The following is a 26,038-nucleotide window of genomic DNA, read 5'->3' as shown; positions in this document are numbered from 1 at the left end:
CACCCAAGTGCTGGCTAGGATGCATAGCTGTAAGGGACACTAACATGTTGCTGGTGGGGATGCAAAATGGTGCAACCATTTTGAATAACTGGTATTGTGAAATGCGTGTTTCATCTTCCTCCCATTTTCTGACATACAACTCCTAAAATTCTCGGAATCTCCAAAATTGTTTTTTCTATCCTAATGATTTGACTAGTGGTTAGTATTTCCTAGATAGCCGCGAATGTAGGGAGTCTAAAGACCAAGGCATAATTAGAGGGTTAGTACTTCCAGGCTCCCTTCCCCCAACCTCCAGGAAGCGGAGAGGAACTGAAGAAGGTTAAGTTGATCATCAATGGTTAATGGTTTAATCAGTCATGCCTATGTAATGAAGCTTCCATAAAACCCAGAAGGACTGGGTTCGGTGCGCTTCTGGATAGCTGAAGATGTGAGGGTTCCTGGAAGGTGCCCCCAGAAGGTCATGGAAGCTTGTTGCGCCTTTTCTCATACTGCCCCCATGCATATCTTTATCCGTAGTCTTTGTAATTTTCTTTATTATAAACTGGTAAACATAACTAAATGGTTCCCTGAGTTCTATGACCTGCTCTAGCAAATTCATTGAACTTAAAGAGGGAGTCGTGGAAACTCCTACTTACAGCCAATTGATCAGAAACACGGGTAACACCATTTGGGGCTTGGGCTTGGCATCAGAAGTTGGGGGCAGCCTTGTGGTCTGAGTCCTCAACCTGTGGAATACCTGTTGTTATCTCCAGGTAAACAGTGTCATAATTGGATTGAATTAGAGGACACCCAGCTGGTGTCCCCTGCAGGATTGATTACTTGGTGTATGGGAACATCCCCCACTACTCCACAACTGGTGTCACATGGGTTGAGTGATAGTGTTGCAATGAAGGTAGAGAATAGGAAAAGCACTGGGTTTTTCCTTCTATATCTCAGAATTTAGCAGGAGAAACTGAGCTTGTTTTTCTGGTATTTTCAGTATAACCATTTGGCATAAAGTTAGACATGTGTTTATGTTGTAATTGTAAAATGTGCCCATAAATTCTTTGACACTGCCTTGTATCAGGGTTGAGCTTAATTTTTCTGTTCTTGAATGTTGACTGGACTTAGTGACTTCTAATGAGTGGAATGTGGGAGAAGTGAGTGTTGCTTCTGAGACCAGGTCATAAAAGGCATTGTGGCTTCTTTTTTGCTTTCTTTCTTGGATTATTTGATCTGAGAGAAACCAGTTATCATGTTATGAAGGTACTTATTCTTACAAAAGGTTCACGTGGGGAAGAACTGACTCCTCCTGCCATCAGCCAGCCCCATGTGAGTGAGCCATCCGGAATTTGAGTCCTCGCTCCCCAGTCAAGCTTGATGACTATAGCATTGGCCAGCATCTTGATGGTAACTTCCTGGGAGACTCTGACACAGAACTGCTCAAGCAATATCACTCCCACATTCCTGACCCACAGAAGCTGTATGAGATCATAAATGTTTATTGCCATTTTAAGTTGCTGTTCTGTTTTGGGTAATTTGTTATGCAGCAATAGGTAACTGAAAAACTTACTAAACAGCCTGGCAATATCACTCTTAGAGAAACGAAAACTTATGTTAATAGAAAACCCATATATACGTGCTTATAACACCAAATCTCCCAAACTGGAAACAACTCAAATGACCTTCATCTGGTAAATGGATTAAAAAACTGTCTATCCAGGGGATTACTACTGAACCAGAAAAAGGACAAAATACTGTCAGAGACAACGGCAATGATAAATCTCAAATGTGCTGTGCTCAGGGAAAGAAGCTAGTCTCAAAAGGACATATGTCATGTGATTCCATTTATTTGCTTTTCCGAAAAAGGCAAAATTATAAAGGTAGATGACAGAGGAATGTTTACTGGAGGTGATTGGAAGGGTTGACTTACAAAGAGAGTGGAGGTAATTTTTTGGGATGCCAGAACTGTCCTTTATCTTCATTGTGGTGCTGATTACATAATTGTGTTTGTCCAAATTCTTAGAATTATATTTTAAAAGGGTAATTTTACAGTATATAAGTTATATCTTAATAGATCTGACTAAAAGAATTCATTTGAACAAAAACGGTTAATAAACTGTTTAGGTTGAAAAAAATGATACATTTAGGATATAATTCAGTAATATGCTCAGGAGTATGCTCCAGTACAGTGAACTATGCACTCTTTAGGATGTGATAACATAGAAAAACTTCTGTGTCATAATTTACAGAAATGGAAATACTTTTTTGATTTTTAGGTCTTATGAACTAACCCGGAAGGACCGACTGTACAAAAACATCATTCGAATGCAGCATACACATGGATTCAAGGCTTTTCACATCCTCCCTCAGACCTTCCTCCTGCCAGCTGAGTACGCGGAATTCTGTAGTAAGTGCCTGACTGAGAGTCGCCCAATCCCCAGCAACTGAACTTGGGGCACGTTTGCCTCAGAGGCTACCTCACGTTGTCAACCAATTGAGGCTTTTCAAATCCTTAAAAAAACCATGGTCCTTTGGCAAAAGAATTAGAAAAACAACTAAAACTATTTTTATTCTGTCTGTGTACTTATATACTCATTCTTAGTAAGTGTGTCAGTATCATTTATGTCAGGCCACATTGGTGTCACGTACGCATGCCCTGTCTTGGGTACTTTTGCTTTAATGTCTTTTCGCCCCACTGATGACCTAGTGCCTAAGTAAGGGCACTTTGCATTTCTGTGTATGAATTGTATGTGCTTTCCTTTTGGTGTCCCTTTTCCCCTTGCCATTTAAGAGACATTCTTGGTACCTTGATTTTTGGACTTGTGTAATTTCTGTTCTCTGTATCATATGTCTTTTGATGTTAGGGTTTGGAAGTTAATCACATCTTTTCTCCTTTGAGTTCAGATTAATAAAAAAATACATGTAGGTGCCAATCAGGCATCTAAATGTTAGCTGTATTGCTGGTAAAGTGACATCAGAATATGTAGTCTGGATCCAGGTCTAAAATGAGCTTCTTTCTTTCTTTTTTTTTTTTTTGAGACAGAGTCTCAAGCTGTCACCCTGAGTAGAGTGCTGTGGCGTCACAGCTCACAGCAACCTCAAACTCTTGGGCTTAAGCAATTCTCTTGCCTCAGCCTCCCAAATAGCTGGGACTACCGTGCCTGCCACAATGTCTGGCTATTTTTTTTTGTTGTTGGTGGTGTAGTTGTTGTCGTTTTAGCTGGCCCAGGCTGAGTTCGAACCTGCCAGCCTTGGTGTGTGTGGTCAGTGTCCTACCCACTGAGCTACAAGCGTCACCCTTATTTCATTTCATTTCATTTCTTTTTTTTCTTTTTTTTGACTGGGCAGTCTTGGGGGTTCTTTTGAATTAAAATGTTTTGCAGAAGAAGCCACAGCCTGCAGGGGGAGCAGTTTTCCAAATGTTTCCTGACCCGTGACCTATATATTCAAATAGAATTTGATTTATTCCCTATTTCCTTCAGCATCAATGGCTAAGAGGTGATGGATGGAACTAGGGGGAATGACCAAGATGAGACAAGGATGAGTCTCAGTCTTAAACCCTGAAGGGCCTCAGCTTCAGTTAGCTGAAGTTTATTTCTTAGCTGTTGGTCATCTAGTTCTAGCTAACTAGGAATAAATTAAATATAGTTTTGCCACCTCAGCAGATGGCAAGAGGAGGGGCTTTGCAGAAATCTGGTCTGGTTTGCATCACAGCTGTTAAGACCACCAGAAAAGATTTTACAACAGCTCTTCTATCCCTGTCCCTCCCTTCAGTGGGAGACCCAGGCTTCACCCCACAGAGCAGTCCATTAGGCAGGCTTTATTTATGCTGCTTCTCCTGTGTGCTGTTGAACCAAGAATCTAGGAGCTTCTAGATTGTCAGGTGTGCACTTGGATAGCCAACACCAACACCAGGTACAGGCTGGAGACAGCAGAGAAGCCAAAAGGGAAGCAGTAGGCCTTGCCATGGTGGTGGAGTTGCCGTGCAGCAGGGAACATCTCTGTGCTGCCAAAAATGAGAGGAGTGATGGAAAAGAGCCCCATGCTGATCATGGAAAGCATCAGGTCACTAATTTTGTTGTGGGGGAAGGAGAGAAGAAGGACTAAGAAAGAAGGCAGAATGTTCGGCAAGTATAGGTATTCCTAGTGATAGGGCATGGCCACCTGATCATGCGGCAAGAGCTTCAGTTGGCCCAGGCTCTTCTTGGCAGCCAGCAGCAGCCATATGACCAGATGCACGGAGATCAGCTTCTTGAGGGTCACGTCTTCTCTCAAGTCCCAAATGTATCCTCATACCCCCAAGGGCAATGTTTCTGCTCTGGGCAGGCGTGAAAACACCTTCTTGGGTTATTTTTTTTTTATTTTTTTTTTTTTTTTCAGTTTTTGGCCAGGGCTGGGCTTGAACCCACCACCTCCAGCATATGGGGCTGGTGCCCTACTCCTTTGAGCCACAGGTGCCACCCCATTTGGGTTGTTTCAAGTAGGGGCCTAAAGATGAGAACGAAGTGAGGGTCCAACAAGCCCGTCATTCTTCAGAACTCATCTATTAGTGCTTGGTGATGCGTTCCCAGTGCTGTGAGTCGCTGCCGCACGTGGGCCTGCTGGAGATGCCATTATGACCACCTAGAACCCCCATTCTCTCTTGAGGACTCGCTGTGCTATAACAGTGCCAAGCCTCAGGGGACCCTATTCATACTGTCACAGCTCTGCCACCAACAGCTGCATGGCTCTGACTTCTTATTTATTTTGCCTTATTGTGAACTTACCTTTCTAGGCCCAGGTGGAGATGCAGTCTGTTTTAGGGTTTTTTCCGCAGGGGCTGAGCCTGTCTCAGTAGGCTTGTGCTCAGAAGAGGCAGAGAAGGTGTGAGGCAGGTCATGTTGAGAGTTTAAATAGCAACAATATTAATAGCTAACACTTATTGAACATTTACTTTCTATTAGGTACTCTTTTATTTTTATTATTTATTTATTTTTTTAGAGACAGAGTTTCACTTTGTCGCTCTCGGTAGAGTGCTGTGGCATCACGGCTCACAGCAACCTCCAGCTCTTGGGCTTAGGCAATTCTCTTGCCTCAGCCTTCCCAGTAGCTGGGACTACAGGCCCCAACCACAACACTCGGCTCTTTTTTTGTTGCAGTTTGGCCAGGGCCGGGTTCGAACCTGCCACCCTTGGTATATGGGGCTGGCGCCCTACTCACTGATCCACAGGCACTGCTCCTAGGTACTCTTTCAAGAGGCGCCTCTATTCTACAGTAGTTTTACAGATGAGGAGACTAAGGTATCGATTGGTTAAGAAATTTTCCATGTTATGCAGCTTGCAAGTAGTAGAATTGGGGTTTACACTGGCCTTTTGGCTTGAGAGCCCGTGCTCTTCCCCTCTGTGCTCTATGGCTAAAGACACCGTCAGCCTGCAGTGATGACCATTTTCCAGTAGCAGCACTGAGAGAAGTCCCTTCTGTGAGGAACGTCAGGTAAGACACACAGAACAGGCAGACAGTTTTCCTCTCAAGAAATCCAAGAGAATATTCCTGTTTTCTGGATAGAGGAAGTAGCCTGAAGAGAAAAGAGAGTTCTTCCTAGACATTCTGACTTTGGTTCTCCTTCCTCTTCTTCGCAGTGGCACGCATGCTCATAGCTCACTGTAGCCTTGAACTCCTGGGCTCAAGTGATCCTCCCACCTCAGCTTCCTGATTAGCTGGGATTACAGGCACGAGACACCGTGCCCAGTACTTTTTGTTCTTTTAACCAGTTGGACTTGGTAGTCTGACTGGGTCACCCAGTAGGGTATTTATCTTTTGGGAGAAGAGACCAGCACTTTATCAGGACCTGCTTTGCCATTTCTCTGACAGGATTAGTCACTACAGCTGGGACCATGGGTTGGCATTTCATTGCCCACAGAAGTGGGTCACAGAGAGCAACTAATTAAATGAATCAACTTCACAGCTACAGTGCGCTCAAAGCTGAAAATCTGTAGTTAAGAATTGCCTGTCATGTGACTCAAACTTTGTGCTTCAGTTTCCTCCTCTGTAAAATGGGCCTGTTGCTAGTGCTAACCTGGTAGTGTTGTCAGGATACTTAAGTAGGTTAATATGTGAGAAGCACTTGGAATGGTGCCTGATAGGTGATTAAGAAATGTTTAATACTATTTCTTATTTCACATTATGTTTAACTATATTGTTACATAATAAAAATTAAAAAATTATATAATAAGCCAACATAGCGGCCAAAAAGTGCTTCAGCTAACATGTCAGCAACATAAAAGAGTGAACCCAGATAGGAAACTCTCCCAGTTCATAAATTTCAAAAAAGAAATTAAAGCCCTGGGTAATTCCCTGTCTCAAGAATCTTACTTGAAAATCTTTTTTCCCCTCCGCCTGCCATTTCTTCTTCAGCTTTCTCTTCTGGCCCTCTGGAGGTCAGGGGCGGGGGTGGTGGTATTCATTCAGACGACTGGATAGAGTTAGAGTTCCTCCATCAGCTCAAGTCAGACCGGTGTTTCTATTGAATTTGCTCTTCAGTGTGTTACTCACCCTTTTGTATGTTTTCCTTTTTAACAAAAATGAGTTTGAAAGGTCAATAGAACACATAGCATTATTACAGCCACAACCTAAAGCCACCACGTTTAGCCCTGGGGGAGTTCTTGTAGGCAAAGGATGTTCCTTGATCCCCAGTACAAATCACTCAGTGCTGTTGCCATGCAAAGATCACAGCATGAGAGGAGACAGGGAAGACAGAATAGTAAAGAGGAATCTTCTTGGTTTCAGTGTTGCCGGAGTGTCACACGTTCTGTGCCAGTTGTCTGGGGTCCGTGACCTTTATGTTTAAATTCATGTGGGAGAAATCCAACATCATCAGTTAAATTGTGTTGCTAAGTTTACTTAGGGAGAAATCCACCTATTCCCACCACTTCCTCTTTCAAAGAGACTTGGTTCTTCTTTGTGAAGTCAGTTCAAAGTTCTCGTCTTTTCCTTTGGTGTCCATCTAGCATACACAACTCAGATATTCTTTTTTCTCCGTGACTCTTGTGTTCCTGGTCCTACAATGTTTAATTGAGGATGAGCAATAGATTTTTGAGAAGGAAAGAGGCATAAATAGACTGGCCATTAGAAAAATCATTGTGTGAAATGAATCAGAAGAAGCAGAGAGAAGAAAGGTCACTTTGAAAGTTATTGCAGTGATGTGGATAAGAAGGGTTCATAGACTGAACCAAGGAATGGATAGGCATGAATATCCATTCATGGGATAATGACAAGCGGGGGAGTAAGCAAGATTCACTAACTAGATGTGGGAAGAGAGGCACGAGTAAAAGAGGCCTCCAGAGTGTTGTGTCTGAGAAGGTAGGAGAATCATTAGGTCTTTAACTGAGGGATGTAACTAGGAACATACAGGGGGAGCTGTGACAGGGGAAGAGATGTGTTAAATTTTGGACAAGGTGTGCATTTGGGTATCTGTAGGACATTCATGTTGTGATTAGTGTTTCGTAGGGAGTTGTAAAGGCAGCTTTGAGTTCTGGCCAGAGATCTAGATTCTGGAGGTTGCAGGTATGGAGATGGATGTGATTATTAAGGGAGAGAATAAGAAAGAAAAGAACCACTGCAGATGATCAGAGAAGAGAAGGATATAATGAAGAAAGAGGTCTCAGAAGAAGCAGGAGAGGGTTACATCAAGAGCCCAAGTAGAAGAGTGAGTATTCCAAAGAGAAGTGGAAGCAAACATGTCTCCCCTAAAAGGAGGGAAGGGAGAAGGCTGAGTGGTGCTCCAGATAACATTTTAGACGGAGAGAAAAACAGCTAAGTAGGCTTATTTAACTATTTCTGGCCTCCTTGATGAAGAGGCTGATGAGGTTTTGTGCCATGAATGAGGGGCCTATGGATGGGTTGGGTAACTGAAAAGGGCAGGAAGGGTTTGGAATAGCCGCTGAAGGACCTTTCAAAGAGAACTGATAGATTGGACATGACAATCCTAAAGACATTGGAGATACCGGCCAAGGTATCTCTAATTTATAGTGTTTTCTTCTCAAAAGAGAAAACCTTAAATCTGTCTCTGTGGAGATTTAGCACAGAGACCTATTAGTATCTCCAGAGATGTGAAAGCTTGGAGACTCCCCACACTGTTTTCAGTTACATATTACGGTATAAGGCTTGGCATTATATGGCACAGACTTTTCTACATTCCTGGTGTCATCATCCCAGTTACTATTTTTAGTAGAATTAGAGGTCTTTGACCCTGGAGAACCTAAGGATTTGTTGCCAACTGCAACCGTATTTCCCAAGTGGTCCCCTTTTCAGCAGAAAGAGGAAAGCAACAATGAAGATGTGGTGGTGCCAGTATCAGAAAATTTTCCCTGGAATTGTGTTCTTTGGCTATCCAAGAAAGACTGAGACATGATTCTAAGATAACGAATTTTCATGTCAGCCAGTTAGATACAGATGACTAGATTTCAAAACAATCAGTAAATTTATAGAATCATAATTTTAGAATTATAAGAGACCTTGTAGAAAATCAGATTAAATACCTTCATTTTAAAGATGAGAATAGATGGTTTAAGTAAATGATGCATGGAGTCATATACTTAAAAAGCCCGAATTAGAACTTGGGTCTTTCTACTCCAGGTTCAGTGCTCTTTTCATTGGACCAAGCATATTGCCACTCTAGGAAGGGGAGGTGTGTAAGAGTTGTGGAACCTATTTAGGGCATCTTTACCCTGAGGTAGAGGTTCCTGGGCTCTCTGCCCTGCCTCATCATTTGATTTTTCTTCTTTCTTACTCACATTTTTAGAACCTGTAAAAGTAATTGGTCCTTGTTCTGAAATATTGCAAATCAAGGAAAAAAGCCTAGCATGAAAGACAAGTCTTGAATATTTAGAATTTCAAGAGCATAATAATAGTGAAGCACCAGAAGAAGCGTTCACTTCTGATAAGTCTAATTCAGAGTAGGATTGATTAAATAGTGTGTTACATGCAAAAATTACAGTTAGCTAGATTTCTCCTTTTCTGTAAATGAGAGTTTTCTAGTTGTGCTTGTCAGTGTAGAGGCACTGTCTTCAGACAGCATTGGGCATTTTCTCAGACATTCTTATAGCACCCTGTACTACATCTTTATAACTCCAGTGTCTATAATTATCATTGCCTGTCTCTTCTGCTAGTCTAATCTTTGTAAGGATAAACACTATCTTTTTTCACAGGCCCCACACCTACCACACTGATTTAACCCAGATTAGATACCTAGAGGTAATAAATGAATGAAGGTTAGATCATTTTGTAATATTTATTTATTTATTTATTCATTCATTTATTTGAGACAGAGTTGTACCCTGTCCCCCTGGGTAGAGTGCTGTGGCATCATAGCTCAAAGCAACCTCAAACTCCTAGGCTCAAGCAGTCCTCTTACCTCAGCTTCTTGAGTAATCTTCTTACCTCAGCCTCTTGAGTAGCTGGGACTAAAAGCACCTGCCACCATGCCTAGCTAATTTTTCCATATTTAATAGAGATGGGGTCTTGCTTTTGCTCAGACTGGTCAAGAACTCAAGAGATCTCCTACCTCGGCCTTACAGAGTGCTAGGATTATAGGCATGAGCCACCATGCCTGGCCTTTTGTTTTAATATTAATTGCATCTATACTCAGGTAATCTGTTGTCTCCTCAGAATCTGGAGAAAATGGCAAAATGAAAAAAATTATGTAAACTGTACAGTTATGTATATTCAGTGACCTCACTTTATGGGATTTAATTTGTTCTTTTTAACTGCAAATATGTCTTCTATACATATTTTCAGGACTTGAAAATTATATAAATTATATTTTGGGGGCTGGACTCAGCGGCTCATGCCTGTAATCCTGGCACTCTGGGAGGCTGAGGTGGATGGATAGCCTGAGTTCAGGAGGTCTAAGACGAGCCTGAGTAACAGCAAGAGCCTGTCTTTACTAAAAACAGAAAAACTAGCCGGAAGTTGTGGCAGGTGCCTGTAGTCCCAGCTACTTGGGGGGCTGAAGCTGGAGCATTGCTTTGAGCCCGAGCGTTTGAGGTTGCTGTGAGCTGCGACGCCAAGGCACTCAACCCAGGGGAACAGAGTGAGACTCTGTCTCAAAAAAAATAATAAAATTATATATATTAATATTTTTGAAAGATAATATAGCCCCATGATACAAAAGGAATTATAAAACAGTAAGCAGTGAAAAGCCTCCTTTCTCTTGTTCCTTAGTCGTCTAGTTCTCCTCTTTGGAGGTGACTGGTGTTACTAGGTTTTTACATATTCTTCTAGAGATTTGCTTTTACTAGTAAATAATTTGTGGGTGTATATGAACAGATTGGAGTATACAATATGCATTTCCCGGCACCTTCCTTTTTTCACTTAACAGGTTGTCTTCAAGATCATTCTGCATCAGTTCCTGTTTTGTGTGTGTGCTTCGTATTCTGTTGTGTAGATTAGATGTCTGCAAACTATAGACCTGGGGTCAGATCAGCTCTCTGCCTGTTTTTAAATCATTGGGAAAAAACTTGAAAGAAGAATAAAATTTTGTAGCACGTGGCGATCTTATGAAATTCAGTGCCCATGTATAAAGTTTTTTTTTTTTTTTTTTTGGTTTTTGGCTGGGGCTAGGTTTGAACCCGCCACCTCCGGCATATGGGACTGGCGCCCTACTCCTTGAGCCACAGGCGTCGCCCCCGTGTATAAAGTTTTATGGAAACACAGCCACGTGTCTTTGTTTACATATAGTTTATGGCTGCTTTCAAGCTACAGTGGCAGAATTGGGTAGTTGCAACAAAAGTTGCATGGCCCACAAAACCTAAAATATTTATTATCTGGCTTTTTATAAGAAAACTTTGTTGACCCCTTATATAGACGCATTATAATGTATTTAATCTTTTGGTATTATAATACAGCATTGAATAATCTTGTACATAAAACATTTCACACGTATTTAAATTTTGTGTGGTATGTTAAATTTTTCTAATTCTGTTAATTCTGCATCAAGGGAAAAGGCAGGAGAAGAAGGGTGAGAGTGGACAAAGACATCTTTTTTCCCCTCCGCAACATGGTTTGTAGCACTGACAAAGTCAGGTTCCTGTTGGGAGCCCTCGAAAAGACTGGCTCTTAAGACAGGGAGAGGAAAGCAAAAGAAGCAGTAGTTGCTGGCAAGTCCTGGAGGAGAGGAGCTGAGCCAAGCTTGTTCCTCCTGAAGGCATGCCTGGTGTAGACCCAGAGGCAGGGTGGAGGGAAGTTTGTGTGCTTATTTGGGGGAAGAGGGTAGGCAGATTAGCACACAGGTGGAAGTACTTGCCTCTTAATAACTCAAACCAGAGAAACATCAACTATGGGAAGCTTTATTAGGTTTATGTTATATTCTTTTTTTTTTTTTTGGCAGTTTTTGGCCGGGGCTGGGTTTGAACCCACCACCCACCACCTCCAGCATAAGGGGCTGGCGCCCTACTCCTTTGAGCCACAGGCACCGCCCGAAGGTTTATGTTATATTCTAAATGAAATGGTGCTAATAGCAACCTAGGCAATTTGGAAAAGGGAAATCTTTGTGAGACCTACTCAGAAACATTTCTATTTACTTGGTTTATTTTCCTACATTTACCTCTTCCTTCCCTGTCACTCTTCTTTCAGTGAAGAAAAATACCATGACAAATTACATCTCTTACTTTTCATCTTCCATTTTTCCCCTCCTACAATGAAGAAGTAACCACTGCTGCCACCTGAAGTATTTCGTCTATAGTGAGAGTAAGGACTAGTTAACCTCTCTTCTGCAGGGATGTGAGAACTCAGAGCCATTTGCTTCTCCCCAGACCGTTTATAAGCCTTTAGGAGTCTTAGTATCAGTTGTCTGCTTTCTCTTCTCAGGATCCAAAGATCTTAAAGTATAAAGTGGAACCCGGGAAGGCAGTGAGGCAAATTACACCTTTTAATCACTTGTAAATTATTGTCCTTCCTCTAATTGCACATCGCTTGATTTAAGGAGGTTTTTTTCTTAAAAGCTCAAAGGAATTATTTAAGAGCTACATATTGGGAGATGTAGCTTTTGACTTAACATTGTCACTGTTTCCTGGAGATCCTTCAGTTAAAAGAGATGAGAATTTCAAAGATTCTTGAAGGTTATTTGTGACAATAATAGATTCAAATCCAGATGTTTGCCTTATTTTATTTTCTCATTCAAGAAAGAGGGGAAATGGTGGGAGAGATAATTATGTAGGTAATTTTGCTATCCTCTTTTTCCCCCTCTTATCCCCCCTTTTTCTCTTCCTTCCTCTCTCCCTCTCCACCCTCCTCTCCCTCATCTTCCACCTCCTATTTTTATTTTTTACGGGTAGTCCAAAATTTTAGCACTGCCCTCCACTTAGAAATTTGGAAGATTTTGGGGGTCCCTGAGTAAATAACCATTATCGAAAGTTAAGACAATAAATTCATGTTCATTCTTTCTCTCTGTTTCTCCCCTTTTTTATCTCCCAATATTTTGTGCAGATTCATATTCAAAGGACCGGGGACCTTGGATAGTAAAACCAGTGGCTTCTTCTAGAGGGCGGGGCGTCTACTTGATCAACAATGTAAGTATGCAACAGATGTCAAACTTTTTTTCTTATTTGTTCTTTTTTCCCTCACCCTTTGTCCTAAACACTAACTAATATGGTTCCATTTCATTAAGAGCAGATGTGTCCTTCTGAAATCTGCATTTAAAATTGAGTTAGGGTGGATATAAGTTGGCTGTTGTTCACCTTACTGGAAGGAAATTCTTTTTGCTCTAACAGTTAGTCCATAGCTTAAAAAGTCACTTGATCACATTTTGGAGGAGGGCAGCCTTTTGTGTTAGTAGAAAAGCGGTACCTTTTCTGCTTTCAGTATATTGCCATATTAATTCCTTAGCACTAAGCATTAATTGCTAGCATATATGTTTAGTTTCTACTATGAGCAGAACTTTGCATTCCTGCTCTTAAAGTTGTCAAGCAGGTTAACATTAATTTAGTATCACTGCTGCTGCTCCTGCTGCCTCTGCTGCCTTCCCCTTCCCTCTGCTGCCTTCCCCTTCCCTCTGCTGCCTTCCCCTTCCCTCTGCTGCCTTCCCCTTCCCTTTCCTTCCCTTACTCCTTTTCTTCTTCTCTTCATCTACATTCTCTTTTTCAAAAGTCATCAGTATCTTGATTCTTTGCAAATTCTCATTAAAAGTTGTTTTTTTGTGTTTTTCGTTTTTTTTTTTTTTTTTTGATGTAGAGTCTCATTCTGTTACCCAGGGTAGAGTCCCATGGCATCGTAGCTCACAGCAACCTCAAACTCCTAGGCGCAAGTGATCCTCCTGCCTTAGCCTCCCAAGAAGCTGGGACTACAGGCACCCGACACCATGCCTGGCTAGTTTTTCTATTTTTGTAGAGAAAGGGTCTTGTTCTTGTTCAGGCTGGACTTGAACTCCTGAGCTCAAGCAATCCTCCTACCTCAGCCTCCCAGAGTGCTAGGATTACAGGTGTTGAGCCACTGTGCCCAGCCTAAAAGTTATTTTAAATTTAATAAAATAAAATCCCAGCTCATTTCACTTCTCAGACTTATAACAATAGTTAAAAACTTAATGTAGTTAGTTTGTATTTCCTCTTTTCTTGACTTTGCATTGTATTTGTTAATTCTCAGTTTGACATTTGTTGCACTTCCATCATAGTCTACCTTCCCTTCCACATTCCATCTCTAAGTTTGATTAGTTTTTATTTTTATATTTCCTTTTTTTTTGAGTTTTTTTTTATTTTTTCAAATTAATATGAGGGTACAATTTTTAGGTTACATTGTTCTCCCTTCCAGGGTAAAGTTCCATTTGTAGAAGAGCCCCTCACCCAGGTATTTTTATATTTCAAATGTTTACATTTACATTCTCTTCAATAACTATTGATTCAGTTTCACTGCTTTATAAATTGAGTAGAAAATTTAAACTCAATAGAAACGGACTTTATAGCATTGGGATTTTGGAATTTAACTAGTGTTTAAGACAAACTTTTTTTCCCATTCTTTCTCTTGGACATTTGGTGGGCCCTGTCAGTCTAGAAACTGGAGTTTTTCTTTAGTTTAGGGAAAATTATTCTCTTACCATCTTTGTATCTGCTTTTAAAACTCCTTTTTGAGGAAATTTAGGTCTTTCTCTTCATGTTAACTTTTCTATTTAATTTTATTGGTTTCCTTTCTTTCTTTCTTTTTTTTTTAGAGTCTCACTGGGCTGCCCAGGCTAGAGTACCATGGCCTCAGCCTAGCTCACAGCAGCCTCAAACTCCTCAAGAACCTTCAAGCGATTCTTCTGCCTCAGCCTCCAGAGTAATCCTAGCTATAGGCACCCCCCACAATGCCTGCCTAATTTTTCTGTTTTTATTAGAGACAGGAGTCTCTGTTATTCAGGCTGGTCTTGAACTCCTAAGCTCAAGCAATCCTCCTGCCTCAGCCTCCCAGAGTACTGGGATTACAGGTGTGAGTCACTGTGCCTAGCCACTCTAATTTTTTAATTCTTTATCTTTTCCTTGTCTTCAACTTCTAGATCACTAGAAGTTTGAGCTCTCTTTATTTTGTTATTTATCTATTGTGTTTTTATATTGGATATCATATTTTGTTTTATAGAAACTCTTTATTTTCTGATTTGCTTTATTTTTATTTTTTTTTTTAACAAATAACAGCCTGTTGTTAATCGCCTGTCCATCTTTCTGAAGATACTAATTAAAATTTTTATAAAGTTTTCTTCTGTTCTTGAATTTCATTGGGATTGTCTTTTTTATTGCTTTTGGATTTTTGCAGTTTTGATGATCCTTAGGTTTGGGGCCATATTTATGAACAAAAGACTGGGCTTATTTAAATTGGCAGCTGATGTGGTTTCTCCTGTGATTGTGTAGGACTCTTTCCCTACAATCATTCTGGAAGAGATTTGTTTTGTGTAAGAGCACAGCACGGTGACTGTCAGATTTTGCCTTAGAAGGTTGTGGGTGAGGATGTGTGTGAGGAGTATGCCCCTTCCACCTTGCCAAAATAGAATGGGCCTTATTGTGAATGAGAGGAAGATTTTGGTGATTTTCCTCTTGGGCAGAACTACTTTTCCTCTCCTTTCGGGATAGAGTGGCCTCAAGTTCCATTCTTCTCTGTCAGATCCCTGACCCCACACATCTACTGGTATCACAGTGTTCCAGGTGCTCTTTGTTAATCAATTATTGTCCTTTGGTCCACCCGTTCTTCATGTGTGTTGTTTACCAGTTTGGAACCTTGCAGGGGCCTCCTTGGGAGGAGCACTCTCACCCCTGACATTTTGGGTTGGATCTTCCTCTGCTCTGTTTTTTCAACATGAGCCCATCTGCTTTCTATCTTTTAGGATTTCCTTAAACTTCTTTGGTCTGTTCTGGCTTCTCTTACTTTTTTCTAGCTTTGTTTTCATTTCATTCTTTTAAAAAACATTCTTTTTGTCCTTCCATTGGAACTCTGGAAGGAAAGGTAGGGGGAGGTGTATGTGATGTCTATATGTCTAGGACCCTATCTTAAATTCCCCAGTTATCTTTTCACATTGAGCCATTTCCTATATGTGCAGAAATTAACTTTCTGAGAGGTCTTTCACATTGGGAAAATCTTTCAATTCAGTCTGCACTGAATTAAAGTAAACAATGTACAGTAAACAATGATGTCTACATCTTTCATGGTGAATAAATATAGGCTTTGATTTTGATAGAGCAACTACTACAGTCGCAGGTCCAGGCTACATGTACTGTTACCTGGCCTGGGTCACTCTGGAGGCCTTTTACCCTGAGTCTCATGTGACATCGGCCCTGGCTCTGTCTCTTTTTCTCTCTGCTCTGACCTTGGCGTGAAAGCTCCTCTCCAGCCGCTTTTCCTTCAGCTCTGTGCCAGGAGCTCCAGTGTTGTTTGAATCTCATAGACGGTACTAGTTTGGGTTTGGGTTTTAGCTGCCAAATGGAATTGCTATTGAAAATCAACTATAGTACAAATTTGCTTTTTATTTTCTTAGACATGAGTCAAAAAAAATAGAATCTATTCCCAGCTCATCTGGGACTTTTTTTCTTTTAGAATGCTCTTTTGCCCTAGTGATTTGTTATTTTAAAGCTAGCATCATAAAGAATACAAAAGTTAAAGTTTCCTTGGTGAGGCTGAGAACCCCGTGCCCTAAGTCTTCACTGGATACTGAGTCTCAAAGGGGTGACATGTCTTTAGAGAATGTGTTTGGCAGGCTAAGTAGAGTCTTTTCCTCCCTCCCATCCCTCCCTGGGCTGAATCCCTTGAGACCCCCTGCATAGATCAAAGCACTTGGCAGAATCTTTTGCCTTTCCCCCTCCTCCTTTGCAAAGGTTTGGAATGAGTCTGATTCTTGTAGGTATTTAGTGGAGGTGCCAGACAGAAGCCTGGGAAGATGCCAGCAGGCATGAGGGGAGCTGGCAATATGTGGCCATAATAGGACAGCATTCTCATTTTACCCTAAAACTGGGATTTTATCACCTTTTACCAGACGTACAAACCATGTTGTTAATACGCCTCTTTCCCCTTACACAGAAGGCCTAACCATCCCTTCTTTTGCATACCTGGATCCTTTCCCATGGAATATGTGACCCATTAGCCAATTGGATGAAGTAACTCTTTCCAAGGCTGCTGCCTGCTTTCCTTTTAGATTTGAGGGGGATAGACAGGGAGTGCTGAGGGGGAGGGTCTGTGAGCAGAACTAATGTGAGTAGGCGAGGGATTTTGGCATGGGGGATGGAGTGAGTTGTGAGGGCCAAATGAAAACATCTCTCCCTGTCTTCCCACTGGAGTGAGAGGGCCTGTTATTAAAACTTCCCTGTAATAGTCATAACCTTTTGGAAAATATTCGTAAATAGCAATTTTTACCTTTCCGAGAACAGGATAAAGGATAGAAAGGACATTGCCTTTATGTAATACCGAAGAGAGAATTGTGAACTCCTACAGATGGAAACATCTCGGTTGGTTGGCTAATAAGGTATCTTAATAGTAGGACCTTTAACTCTAGAAATACAACTTAGAGGAACAAAGCTGTGTTTGCTATAGTTCCTTCAGTAACCATGACTAAATGCCATATTTTCCCAATTTAGTACTCAAATGGAGGAGGGAAAAACCCAGTGTTTTCTGATTAAGGTGTGAATTTGATTATGAAAGTCCGATATTTTTATCCTTGTCCTACATGTTATCCATGGTAAATACAATTTTTTTTTTTTGAGACAGAGTTTCACTGTGTCACCCTCAGTAGAGTGCTGTGGTGTCACAGCTCACAGCAACCTCAAACTCTTGAGCTTAAGAGATTCTCTTGCCTCAGCCTCCCTAAGTAGCTGGGCCTACAGGTGCCCGCCATAACGCCCGGCTATTTTTTGGTCGTAGTTGTCATTGTTGTTTGGCAAGCCCTGGCTGGATTCGAACCTGCCAGTGCGGGTGTATGTGGCTGGGCCCTAGCCGCTGAGCTCTAGGTGCCAAGCCAGTAAATACAATATTCACATAATCCCTGAGATTTTCAACACATCAGGAGAGTGTTAGGTCACTCTGTTCACTCCTGTACTTGTGACAATAGTTGTGTACTCTCATTTCTGTTTGTTTATATATTTTTATCTTAGGTCCTCTCTGTTTTTTTCATTACTGAACAAATATTTAGGAAGTGTCTTCTGTGTACCAGAAGTGCTGGTACTCCTTCAAACCTTTTGAGAAATTCTCCTAATTGATATATATTTCCTAATTCTTATTTATCTTTATTATAAGTCAGTGCTCTGCTCTTAGTAGAATGGCATGTAGCATGTAGTAATGAATGCTGTTGAGTTGTGGAACTTAGTAATTAGAACCACATGTATACTATTAAGTATGCAACACTAATGATAACTGATTTGTACCAAGAATTTAACATGTGCCTACCACTATTCCTTTTAAACATAATCTCATTTAATCTTTATTCAAACCCTGTGACATCGTTATTGGTTCCTTAGTAAGTGGTAGAGTCAATGAGGTAACTCAAGTGTAACTTATTCCAGAGTATGTGCCGTTAATCACTGTATCAGCCTACTTTATAATCTTTTAACAGATACCGTAAGCTTTAATCTTAAGGTCCAGTTAGAAAAATGGGTATTTCCAGCTTTCTCAATCATTCAGATTCCTGCTTTAATGTATTTGGGAGGCTTGGAAATGAAATAATTTAAAATAAATTAATTGGGGATTGATGAAACAGGCTTCAAGATATCAAAAAGTTTTCATTACTTGCTATTCAGAGTATAAGGCTATGCAAAGAAACTGCAGGGTGTCCCTATAACTGTCATACATAGAGAAAATGGGAAATTGTAGCTAAATGTACCTTTATTTACAAAGTAGTCATTACAAGATTTATAGAATTTTACGAAGAGGTAGCCAACAGGAAGAGAATATTTTATAAATATTTTGTAAAATTCTGTCATGACTATTTTATAAATAAAGGTACATTTAGCTGCAATTTCACATTTTCCTATGTAGGGTGACTATAGGGGTGACTTTTGGAACATCCTGTATATTCTGGAACCAAATTTTTTTGTATGAGTTTACAATTTAATTCCCAATGCAGATAGAAAGGAGAGGTAAAGAGAGTAGAACAAGTATTAAAGTTACCTAAATAATGTAAGAGTTTATGTTAAGTGTAACTCAAAGGATATAAATGTGCACAGTGAGGAAGGGAAGAGAGCATACGGGCCTGGGTAGGTGTATCATTGAGTGAAGACCACTACCAGTTTATTTTTTGATCTAGAGGCAAGTTGAGTGGCTGTATATATCTCTTGTGACCTGAAAGTGTTATTCAGTAAGGAGCTGTGATTGTTTAATTTTAGATTTAGGACACTGTCTGCAGCCGAACAATCATTGCATCAATTCTTACTAAGCTGCTTCAAAATGGAGATAGTACTTGTGAGAAACTGCTCAAGAAATAAATGTAAGGGAGTCAGGAAATGGCATGGGTGCTTAAGTCCATTAGGGATGACTCAGTACTGGTGTCATTGTGTCCATATGATGCATAGAAATGGATTGTGAGAGCTATGTTCTGACTTTGAGATAGCAAGAGTGGGAACTAAGAGGGGAATCTTACTATTCTGACTCTAGACTTACTCACTGTGCTTGTTCATAATATTATGGGTCACAAATTATTTTTATTTTATGAACAATTATAGGGTAAGAAATTTATTATTACAAAGACAAACTTTTGAATTTGCGAGTCTGTATCTTTAATCTGGAATCCATAATAACTTCCTGCTTCCTACCATGTTAAATCTAAATGCACCCCTTGCTAGGGGTGCAGATTCCTTTGTCACTGGGGTCACTCCCTCCTAGTTGTCTAACTGTGCCTTTGTTATTTAGTCTGTAAGCCCCAGGACCATGAATCTACCTTTCGACTGGACTTGTGGATGCCCCCTTCCCATGATGGCCTCCTTTCCTCTCCACATATGCTCGATAGCTTTCAACTCTCACTTTTGCACTTAGTCTTCCTGAACAAGTCTTCCCCAGCTGGCCTATCTGACTGGTCTACCTTTGACTTTGCAATCTGATATCTTTATATTTGTGGATATTCTGCTTTGTGTTCTCATAAATTATATATTTTTCTGTCCCTTTGCCTAAATATTAAATACTTTAGGGATAGGGACTACTAAATCTTAAGTTCTACAAGGGCAGAGATTTTGTCTATTTTCTTTATTGCCTTAGCATCCTCAGTGCCTTGTATAATGTCCAGCGGTACTCACTACTTATGGTATAAACAACTTATTTTTTTATTTTTTTGAGACAGAGACTCATCATGTCACCCTTGGTAGAGTGCTATGGCATCACAGCTCACAGCAACCTCAAACTCTTAGGCTTAAATGATTCTCTTGCCTCAGCCTCCCTAGTAGCTGGGACTACAGGCTCTCGCCACAATGCCTGGCTATTTTGTTGTTGTTGTTGTCATTGTTTAGCAGGCCCTGGCCGGGTTTGAACCCACCAGCCGTAGTGCATGTGGCTGGTGCCCTAACCACCTTGCTATGGGCGCCAAGGCTGAACAGCTTCTTTTTAAGTGAAGAAATCTTTTAAAAGACCTAATTCAGTTTTTACACATGGTTGCTTAGCAAGTGCCCATAAGTGACTCAGTCAAACACCCATTTTATTTCACAGAGGAAATGCTAGGATCCATTGTGGATCTGTAAGTTCTCTATAAACAACTTAATGAAAGCCTTCATTTAAGAATAATGACAGCGTTTTGAAATTTCCATCATTCTTTACATTGGGAGAAAGCAAGTTTTTATGTATTTTTAAGTAACTCTTACTTTTTTGGCGTGTAGCTATTTAATATCATGTTTATAAATCTTTAAAGTTGTTTAGGCTGTATTTATTATGTGAAAGGGGCTGTATAAATTTATTTTTCTCCATTGTAATTGGATACTCACAGAATTTAAGGAAATGATGTGTTATGTGGCCAATTGAATATATGGGTACCTTGGCGGGAAACTTTTCTTAGAGGTTTAGTTTTGTGTATTATCATTTCTTAAAAGGTTAAGAATGTTGCTTTCTTAACTGTAAACTAGGGTTCCTTTGCATTTCTACTTTTTCATTCTTTGTCTTTACTCAATAGCCAAACCAGATTTCCCTGGAAGAGAACATCCTGGTCTCCCGTTACATTAACAACCCCCTGCTTATAGATGGTGAGTTTTGTTAGGCCCTTGATGAGATTGGGATTGATCTTGCTATACTTTTTAGCCTTTTTGTAGTCTTCTTTAGTAAGTCTTTATTAAGCTAGTGTGAAATTCTTAGCACCTGTGGCTCTAGAGATGAGGCTTGTTCCATATCTACCTCGTGGGATTATTTTGAAGATGAAATGAGATAATATAAAAGAAAGGCTTTATAGGTTACATAATAATTCATATATCTATATGAAAAATATACAGCATATATATAAAAAACTGAACTAGATATATGCATTAAACGCTACAATAGCACAATGTACATATATAGTACAATTATGTGTTATAGTATTTATCTTCAAAAGGCAAGGTATATGGACAGTATGTATTTCATGTGGAGAAGAGGAATGTTCTTTCTTTCTTCTTTTTTTTTTTTTTTTTTGGAGACAGAGTCTTACTCTGTTGTCCAGGTTACAGTGCCATGGTGTCAGCCCAGCTCACAGCAACTTCAAACTCCTGGATTCAAGCAATCCTTCTCCCTCAACCTCCCAAGTAGCTGGGACCATGGTGCCCGCCACAATGCCCAGCTAATTTTTTCTATTTTTAGTAGAGATGGAGTCTCACTCTTGCTCAGGCTGATTTCAAACTCCTGAGCTTAAGGGATCCACCCTTCTCGGCCTCTCAGAGTGCTAGGATTATAGGCGTGAGCCCCTGCACATGCTCTTTTTTTCATATAGTTTTTCCTGTGAACCCAAACTTTTTTTCTAGATTTCAAGTTTGACTTACGCCTCTATGTGCTCGTGACTTCCTATGATCCTCTTGTCATCTATCTCTATGAAGAAGGATTGGCTAGGTAAGAGACTTTGTTTTTGGGTAGAGGGGTAGAGTGGGTATATTAGAGTGGACCCATTAAAAAGTTTATTAAGATCAGATTGTTTCTTTCTGTTATATTCATCTTAGGCAAATAGAGTATATACCCTGTGGACTTCATATTACTGAAATCAGTCTTATTAGTCTACACTTTCACTCGCATGTCCACACATAAGTATGTGTAAACACACACCCTTCCCAGCAGGAATCCAGGATCATATGGTGTTTTCATGCAATGACAATTGTTACAAAGACCCCATGGTATTAAGATAATTTACCATCATTCTTCAGAATAGATCTAGAAAGAAAAAAATCACTCATTTATTTACCTGTTATATAGTAGGCACTTATTTTAATTCTTAAATGAATCCTTAAAATGCAACAGCCTTAAAGTTTATGCATTTTTGCAGTTGAGGAAACTGAAACTTCGAGGTGAGTTTAAGTCATTTTTCTGAGAGCTTATAGCTATTCAGTAATGGAAAGGGGATTTGAACTCATGGATATTACTCCAGAGCTCAAGACCCTCTCATGTTTTATTCCCTCTCATGATTCGGGAGTATTAGATGCTTTTTAAAAAACATACAAATTATATACTTTACAGTAGTTGTTTATACATTGTTCTCTTTTTCTTATGGTGCTTTTTAAGTTTTAAGGTAGTGTGACAAATAAGGTTAAGTTCAAATTGTAATTTGAGTTTTGTTTCTCCTATCTGGAATTTTACAGGTGGCAATGTTTTTGTATACTCTTGAGTTGTTTAAAATAAGTATGTAGCTTTACTATGCTTGTGTTCTTTCCCTGACAAATCCATTTTTTTTTGACCAACTAGTTTGCCCTGAAATTTTTTTAAATGCATAATGACTTTGTTGTTATAGAGCATAGCAGTTTTTGAGGTGGTTTGCATCTGTGAGCAGTCAGGACCAACTAAAAAAGCATGATCTATGTTATGTTACTGTATATTTGAAAATGTAGTTTGAAGATAGGAAATGCCATGGATAAAAGAAGGCTACCTGTTTATGGGGGGGTGCTTTAGGAAATGTTGTCACACTCTGACAACCATTACTTTAGAATGGTATTTTAATTATTTCATATACTTAATGTTTTTTCATGTGTTCTATGATATATTCTAGAATCAGAGTGAGAACGGACTAACCAAAGCGTCAGGCTGGTTGAGCCCTGTCTTTTCTTCGCCTCTAGGTGGCAGTGACAGCATTTATAAGTCCCGTCATATTCTTAACCAATATTTGTGAATTTGAGCCCGGGGAACAGGGAGGACTACCTAAACTGTCTAGTTCTGTCCTTTGAAAATTGAGATTAGGGAGAACTAAAACATCTCCCCGTTACTGGATAAAGGGTTAGACCCAGCACTGGTACGTGAACTGACTGCTGCTTCCAGTCAGGTTTTTATAGGAAAGAAACTTTCTGTAGTGTTGTAGATGCTTGTGCCCTCATGCTTTTCAGTATAGATGCATAAGATTAGGTACAAAGGTCTAGTCCCCATACAATCTAGAGCAAAATGAAAGTGAAAATACACCACAGACTTCTCCTTAGATGTGCAGGGTGCTGAGGATTTTCGAGTTTGTAATTTGAGACTTCTCAGCTCTCCTTCTTCTGTCAGTTTCTCCACTCTCTTCCTTCCACCCATTCTCACCTCAGCTCGTTTCCTGTGTCCTGCTTAGGAACTAATTATGTCCTGCCACAAATTGGACTTAGATACCAAGGTTATGCTTCACTGTTTCTCAAGGATACCATGCCAGTATGTTTTGCTTAATATTTCAAAGATATTTCACCCACAATATTAAGAGTTGGGGAAATTTGGCATAGTTTTAAGACCTTTATGGTTCAGAACACAAAACAAGAGCAGTACCAGTGTTTCTTTTAGACTTTACTTCAGATTCGTAAGTGCTTTGGCTGCTAATTGTGTGTTGGAAGTCAGAATCCACTGTATTGAGTAACTCCTCTTTTGTTCCCAGCAGAAACTGAAAATAAATAAATAAATATGATGCTCTTTCTGAAAATAATTAGGAAAACAGCTTTTTAACAGCTAAGACCAAATTGAACTAAAAAACAAGTTCTCAAGGCTTTGGTTAATTTTTTCTGAACGTATTTATGAATATACACACATTATCAAAGCTTTACAAAAAAGCCCATACATAGCAATATGATGGATTGTTTGCTGGAATCATGTGAAGTACATTCTTCAATGTAATAATTTCAATGTGCCTAAGTTCCTGTGTCTTCACTCCCTCTGTATCTTGGCATTTACCTGTTTCTTTTTAAGACTCAGAGTCTGCTCAACTCTGTCATTACATTCAGCAACAGTCTATAGCATCTCCAGATCTGCAGCTTGTAGTAATTTTGAGTTACGTGTTATGTAGACATAACTGAAGATAATCAGTTTGGGATGAGATCACTAGGTCATTGTATTTTGAGGCTCAATAAGGAAAACCATCTTTCCTAAAGAAACAGCAGTGTGGGCAAACTGATTAGTAGTCTTCTTTAGAAAGGAAGGCTTTTATATACTATATCACGTCTGTTTGGATCTCTAATGCAAGGTGACAGATTAAGTTCGTTTCATGAGGCAGTTTTGTAAAATAAGTTATTTTGTGTGATAAATTATTTTGTATAAATTTTTTACCTTCTTAAACCTACAAAAGAAAAAGACCCTTGTTTCTTTATAGATAGATGTGTTCAGTTGTCCTTGTTTTATTCACATAGGAAGTAGGAGAATTCTCACAGTTTTCTTACATGTGGGTAAAATATTGAAGAGGTATTAAAATGAAATTGTCTTTTTGGTATTTGGGTCCATTGTTTTGTGATTCTTGTAGTAGCACCTCAGAGGTCCATCCTGCTTTGGAATTTCACCTGCATGCTGCTGTTTTGCACCAGCAGGGGACACTCAGTTTCCAGAGAATGGTGCTGTTCTCTACCAAAATGGTGCAGATTCTTTTTCCTGTCAAAGGTAGAATCCAAAAAGATTTTGTCCTGGATTTTACAGCTCTAGGTGGATCCAATATTGGGTTTAAATGATTTGCCAAACCCTTTTTGAGACAGAACTAACAGCCAAATTTTTACTCAAACAATAAAAATAGAAAGTTTAAAATAATTAAAACAAAATTGAGTTGAAAATCAAATATGTTGTCAGAGACCCAAGAGAGGTGGCACCAGCAACTTAGGAGACATGTGAGTGCCCATCCAGGAAACCGAGAGAGTCTGCCATGCTCTAGAGGTGTGACTGGACACTGAGATGGTCCAGTCAGAACAAAGACCCCAAAGCATTCCTAATGCCTTTCTCTTTCCCCACCCCCGTTCCTTCTTCAGTAGCCTTCCTTGCTAATTAACACTGGCTCTGCAGGGATATTTACCTTTTCTCTGCTGGATTCCTGTGGTTTTGAAAGAATTCAGGTACTCGCTGACTGCCAAGGAATTCAGATTACCTCACAGGCTGCACACTGTCCAGAATCTGCCACAGCAGCAAGTGGGGAGAAGAGACACCAACAAGGGGAGAAAACCCTTTCCAGTGCTCATTGTCACACTCCTTGGCAGGCCTTTGCTGTTTGTGAAGTTTGAGTCATTTCTGGCTCAAAAGACAGGGGATCAGGCTGGTAATCCCCTCCCAGACGGCTCTGTAGGGCGCTGCCTAGTCACTGCAGCACTTTGGCAGTTCTTCGGCTGCAGCTGGTTGACAGCAGATCAGAGAGCTCTTGGGCCTCTTGTTCTCCTCCATAAGATTTTTCTGGGTCAGGCCAGGATGAAACCCAGTGGCTCCTGGCAAGGCTGCCTGAGGTGCTATCTCTTCATTGCCCAGGCCTCTCTGGCTCAAAATGGCTGCACCTGCTGAAAGATAACTCATGGTTCACAGCCAGGGTCTGCTCAGGGCTGGTCTTCTCTTTTCTTTGTACATTTGTAGTGAATTTTTGTTAGAAAATATAACTATCAAAGAAGGGGTTTAAGTGTCCTACATCTAAACTATCTGTGACTCTGACTAATGTATACATGATCTACCTCTTTATGATTTAATTAAAAAAAAAGATATCTGGTGTCCTATTCTTAGAAGAACGAAATTGTTTTCCAGTAGGAGAAGAGAGTTTTAAGAGATCCTATTAACTCTGTGTGCTTATCTTCTTGTTTTGGTTCCATATGGGAAAAAGATCTTGAATAAGCAACTTCAGTGCCATTTCAGTTAATGCTTCTCAAATACCTACCTAACACATTCAACACTTTTAGACAAATTATTACAATTGTTTTGATTCTCAGAAACATTAGAAAGTGAAAGGAGGCATATCTTTTGATATAAGAATTTATTGTCAGAATAAAGATAATCCATATTTGTTGTCACTGTAGGAAAAAGAAAGGGCATATAGTTTTATATTCATCTGTAGGTCATGAAATAGTACCCAGGGTTTTAGTTTTTGCAAAGAAAGTAAGATTAAAGATCTATCAATCAAGAAAGCGTTCCTGAATCTTGATCTCTGGTCAAGACTTAATTCATGCAAATTTCAGCCTATGTTAGGGTAAGGACAGTCATGCACTCCTAACAATGTTTTGGTCAGTGTTAGTCCACATATACGATA

The 26,038-nt window shown here is 40.0% G+C and overlaps 1 protein-coding gene and 1 pseudogene across 16 annotated transcripts in view; one reads left to right on the top strand and one right to left on the bottom strand.

Annotated features, from left to right (window-relative positions):
- TTLL5 (tubulin tyrosine ligase like 5) overlaps nt 1-26,038 on the top strand; it is a 331,666-nt gene that overhangs the window by 32,341 nt on the left and 273,287 nt on the right. For all 16 annotated transcript variants that reach the window (XM_053601040.1, XM_053601031.1, XM_053601030.1 and 13 more), the window contains exons 6-9: nt 2,259-2,389; nt 12,445-12,527; nt 20,549-20,618; nt 21,366-21,450. In XM_053601040.1, the coding sequence (XP_053457015.1) occupies nt 2,259-2,389; nt 12,445-12,527; nt 20,549-20,618; nt 21,366-21,450 (369 nt within the window). The remainder of the gene's footprint in view (nt 1-2,258; nt 2,390-12,444; nt 12,528-20,548; nt 20,619-21,365; nt 21,451-26,038) is intronic.
- On the bottom strand, nt 3,803-4,596 carry LOC128593213 (protein jagunal homolog 1-like; annotated as a pseudogene).

Source organism: Nycticebus coucang, chromosome 9, assembly GCF_027406575.1.
Source record: "Nycticebus coucang isolate mNycCou1 chromosome 9, mNycCou1.pri, whole genome shotgun sequence".
In the NCBI taxonomy this organism is placed as follows: Eukaryota; Metazoa; Chordata; class Mammalia; order Primates; family Lorisidae; genus Nycticebus; species Nycticebus coucang.
The sequence above is the reverse complement of the archived record's forward strand: the minus strand, read 5'-3'. Positions and strand labels throughout refer to the sequence as shown.